This window comes from Rattus rattus, chromosome 1 (genome assembly GCF_011064425.1).
Source record: "Rattus rattus isolate New Zealand chromosome 1, Rrattus_CSIRO_v1, whole genome shotgun sequence".
Taxonomy (NCBI): domain Eukaryota; kingdom Metazoa; phylum Chordata; class Mammalia; order Rodentia; family Muridae; genus Rattus; species Rattus rattus.
This window is the reverse complement of record NC_046154.1, coordinates 22089301-22093951: the sequence shown is the minus strand read 5'-3', so window position 1 is coordinate 22093951 and position 4651 is coordinate 22089301. Positions and strand designations below refer to the sequence as shown.

General features: G+C 52.4%; 1 protein-coding gene across 1 annotated transcript; it reads left to right on the top strand.

The window, feature by feature from the left end:
• Positions 1 to 479: 479 nt before the first annotated feature.
• Positions 480 to 2073, top strand: Id3 (inhibitor of DNA binding 3, HLH protein). Its single transcript, XM_032896139.1, has 3 exons — positions 480 to 847; positions 963 to 1045; positions 1557 to 2073. The coding sequence occupies exons 1-2, from the start codon at positions 548 to 550 to the stop codon at positions 1020 to 1022; spliced, it is 360 nt and encodes a 119-aa protein (XP_032752030.1). The 5' UTR covers positions 480 to 547; the 3' UTR covers positions 1023 to 1045; positions 1557 to 2073.
• Positions 2074 to 4651: the final 2578 nt, after the last annotated feature.

Sequence of the window (4651 nt, the reverse complement as noted above, 5' to 3'; positions counted from 1 at the left end):
ATTAGTTCTTTAGTCGTTCAAGGGATTTATGACCTCAGAGCTGTGGGTTCGAACCAGTATTGGACAGGGGGGAGGGGACCTCAAAGAACTTGGGCGCCTCCAGAAAAGGCAAATTAATGGTTTGGGGCTGGGGGATTTAGCTCAGCGGAAAAGGCCCTCAAAAGGAACCAAAAAAAAAAAAAAAAAAAAAAAAAAAAAAGTTAATGGTTTTAAGTGATTTTTTTTTTTTTTTTCAAATCTGTGCTGGCTCGAGAGCCCCGCCTCTCCTCGGTATCAGCTCTTCCTCATTCCTCGCATCCGAGGCTCAGCGGTCCTCGGCGTCCGACCAGCCTGAGGAAGCCTGTTAGCAATTTAAACCCACTGTGAACGCCCAGGGCCGGGGAGGCGGTGCTCAGGGCGGGCGGGGGTGGAGCCTTGGCGATCTGTTTTGAATAAGGGGGTGTGTCCTAGAGCGGATTCTATAAGAGCGGGCCGCTGCAAGCGTGCGCACAGTTTGCTGCTTTAGGTGTCTTTTTCTGTTCTTAAACTTTGCTCTCCAACCTCCAACATGAAGGCGCTGAGCCCGGTGCGCGGCTGCTACGAGGCGGTGTGCTGCCTGTCGGAACGTAGCCTGGCCATTGCGCGAGGCCGGGGTAAGAGCCCGTCGGCGGAGGAGCCGCTTAGCCTCTTGGACGACATGAACCACTGCTACTCGCGCTTGCGGGAACTGGTGCCGGGAGTCCCGCGGGGCACTCAGCTTAGCCAGGTGGAAATCCTGCAGCGTGTCATAGACTACATCCTCGACCTTCAAGTGGTTCTGGCAGAGCCCGCGCCTGGACCCCCGGATGGTCCGCATCTCCCGATCCAGGTAGGAGAGGGAGCTAGACCAGGCTCATCTGAACGTGCGGGCTGGGATGCTGCGGGTCTTCCCCACCGCGTCCTCGAGTACCTTGGCTAACTCGTCTCTTATCCTTCTTTCACAGACAGCTGAGCTCACTCCGGAACTTGTGATCTCCAAGGACAAGAGGAGCTTTTGCCACTGACCCGGTCGTCCTGGCACCTCCCGGTAAGTTCTTCTGACGGGGAGCGGAGGAGGAGGGAGGCTTGCATGGGAAATCCTGCCTTTGACAGAACATTGTAAGGCTTAGGGTTCAATCGGTTTAGGGAAAGCCAAGCCACTGAGAGGCAAAAGGCTTATCCATGATCACTTAGAATAAACGATAATAAGCGACAGAACCAATGTCAATATCACGTGCATTCCTAAGGCACGCTGTCTCTGCTCATCCCGGGTGGCCAGAGCCTAGGGCAAGTGGGCCCGCGGGTCGCGCCAAATGAGCCTTTCAGTAAAGGGAGCCCCCCCTTCCCACTAGTGTTATTTCCAAGCGGGAGGGGGAGTGGTGACTCCGCCTGTGGTCCTTTGGCGCCAACTGGGTGGAGGCAATGTGGGGCGCGGAGTTATCAGCTGGAGGTAGAGACCGAGTTTCCTCCCTGGCGCCGGCCAGTCTGCGGCATCCTCCGCCTGGGCGCGCTCGGCGGAAACTGACGGCTCCCTCGCTCTTCTCTCCTCCCCCGCCCAGAACGCAGGTGCTGGCGCCCGTTCCGCTTGGGACCCTGGGACTCTGGGACCCTCTCTCCAGCCGGAAGCCTGAGGGCATGGATGAGCTTCGATCTTGCCACAGCCCTCTTCATTTACCCTGAACTCATGCCTCGAGGCTGGACCTGGAGCCCGAGAGCGAAGGACTGAACTTGGGTGGCCTGAAGAGCTAGCTAGCACTCGCTGGTCAGCAGCTGGGCAACGTCACTCTGTCCCCACCCTGACTCAAGTCTTAAAAAGACTGGCTTTTCCGAAAATGGGGTGTCGAGAAGGGTGTGGGGGGTACGAGTGGCTGCCCTGCACACTCTGCCAAGGCAGCATAAGAGCTGGTCTTCTGGTTTCCTTGGAGAAAAGCTCTGTTGCCCTGATTATGAACTCTATAATAGAGTATATAGCTTTTGTACCTTTTTTTTACAGGAAGGTGACTTTCTGTAACCATGTGATGTATATTAAACTTTTTATAAAAGTTAACATTTTGCATAATAAACAATTTTTGAACATTTTGTGTATGATGTCTTACGCTATCTCCTAGGAGCTTGGGACGAGCAGATTCTTGCATACCCTTTTTAGGGGTGAAAGTTCCCAGGTGAAGCTGAGGGGGTGGTAGGGTGGCTTGGTAGGAAGGGCTCGCAGTAGGAATCCCCAAATACATTGGAGGTTGAAAGCAAGGATCTGTGATCCTACTCTAAATTACGGAGCCTCTCCTACAAGTCAACAACTTTGAGTTTGAGGTTTTTTTGTTTTTGCTTTTTTCCCCAGTCCCTTGAACTCTGCAGCAGCGCTTAGATGCTGCAAGTTACTGGGTGTATCTTCCCAGCTCCACGGTGTCAAGTATGGGGATGAACCATTTCATATGTGAATAAACTTGCTAGGCCTGCTTCCACTTCATGCTTCCTGGTCTGGCTTACCCCCAGCCTTCAAAACTTGGAAAAAGGAACGCTGGGGTCAGAGCTATAGAAGTATACTTGAATTTCAGCATTTGTGAGGCAGAGGCACACGGATGGAGGACTGGGCTATACATAGTGAGTTCCAGGATGGCCAGAGCCACATCGTTAAGACCCTGCATAGGGAAACCAAAGCATCCAGGGTCTGCAGCCACTTCTCAGGGATGCAAGTATCTGGGAAACAATAAGTTCCCTTATTGTTCAGTAAACTTTGACCTGGGATTTTAAGAATAGTTAGTATTGTGGTTGGCAGGAGTAGGACCTTTGGCCATTTGGGGGTGGTCAGGCCTGGAAGTTAGGCAAAGGCAAGGAAGGTTGATACCCATGCCCCATCTACCCACCCCCAACGTGGTCTACCCAGGTGGGCTGCATCAGACCCCCATCCTCACTGAATTCCTGTTTATATGATCTCATCTGTGTCGGCCTTGGCATGTGTTACTTCTAATTTCATAACATTTCATTACCCTTTGCATTAACCCTAGTGAGTTTTCTGGATTGAAACTGGGGGGTGGGGGTGGGGAGCCACCCCTTTGCCAGTTGTCCTTCCAGTCTGATTAACAGTTTTTAACCTGTTCTGGGACCAACTTGCTTTCCTCTGATGAGCAGATGGGAGGTATGAGCGACCTTCAGAAATCACACGTGGAATTTTGCAGAGTAATAGTAGACCTCCCGCATTCTAGAGGTCCTGTTTCCATGTAAGAGACCTTTGCCTTAAATTTAAGACTCCAGTGGCATCCATCTTGGTTTGTGTGTTAAGGTATGCTGTGTTCTCTGAATAAGGCCCATCAAGGATAAAAATCCTGCATCCATTGAATTCTGCAGGCTACAGGCTACGCCTCCTATGAGCCAGTTTCCGAGTTTGTACCAGTTCTGAGGGGGTCTGCTTTCTGTTCACTCAGAAGTTAAACCAAGGAAGGATTGAAGCTTCAGTGGAGCAAGCCGCTGCTCTCTGAGCCCAGCTGCCTCCAAGGACCAAAGATAATGATGGGAAACTTCTTTGAAATGCATCACACACCTACGAGGCATTATTAAGCTAATTCCAAGGAAATTGCTTGTCAAGACTCCCAGGGCTGAGCAATTCAGGTGGCCAGGACAAAAGCTTAGACCATCTCGCCAATCCATTAGTCATTAGAAACTGAAAGCAGTTTAGCCCTAGGTCAGAAGCCTCTGAGATAGTCTGCTGTTGTAATCATTTAGGGGCGTGCCTACCAGGTGCTCTGAGTCCATTTTATCCTAATCTTTTCTCTAATCAGCAAGGTGAGTATCTTGAATAGGTTGATCAAGGTCACAGCAAGGGAGTGGGAGATAGTATTTAGGAAAGCCAGCTTCCTCTAGCTTTAAAGTCTGGGTTCTCATTCTCTACTTTAGACAGCTCTTTCCCCAGTCATTTCATGAGTGGGGAACAAATTAGGAGCCCGGTAAGAGCTCGTTGGGGGAAAAAAAACCCACGAAGGTTCTGCATGAAATGGGATGGATCCCTTGAAATTGTATGGTTCAGATAAAAGACCACACATGAAATATCTTCCTGGCTCTCCTTTAACTATGCCATTTAGAATCCTGAGCTGATCCCGGAAGCTCTGAAGCACACACATACACGCACGGACACACAAAAACAGATATATGTTAGCATATGGCCACACGATTCTTAAGTGACAAAGCAGGGATTCAAATTCACGTCCGTGGGGACACTTGCAATGGTGGCCTTCCAAGAAGGCAGTTCACCACCCTAGAACCCAGAATGGGACTCTCCTCTTCCATTTTAAGTCTTCCGAATAGTTAGGCAGTCCGTGGTTACCGCTCTTTCCCAGGCCCCCCGGCTGCACCCTTAAAACTTCCAGCGCTCACTTCCCCACAAAAGTGCAGCTCTACCCACTAGCCCGCCTCCAGGCAAGAAGCGGCTCCGCGGCGCCAGGGCAGGGCTGAGGCTCGGCCCACGTGGCCAAGAGGCGGGGAGGGCGGGGCTCCGGGCCCCGCCTCCAGCTCGGCCCCGCCCCCGGCCCGCTGCCCGCGCTCCCCCGCCCCCCGCGGGCCCTGGGGGCCGCTCGCAGGTGTTCGCTGGCGCCCGGATGTCTGAGCTCTGGCTCCACTCTGGCTCCGGCTCCCTCCGCAGCCTGCGGGCGGGGCTTGCAGCCCA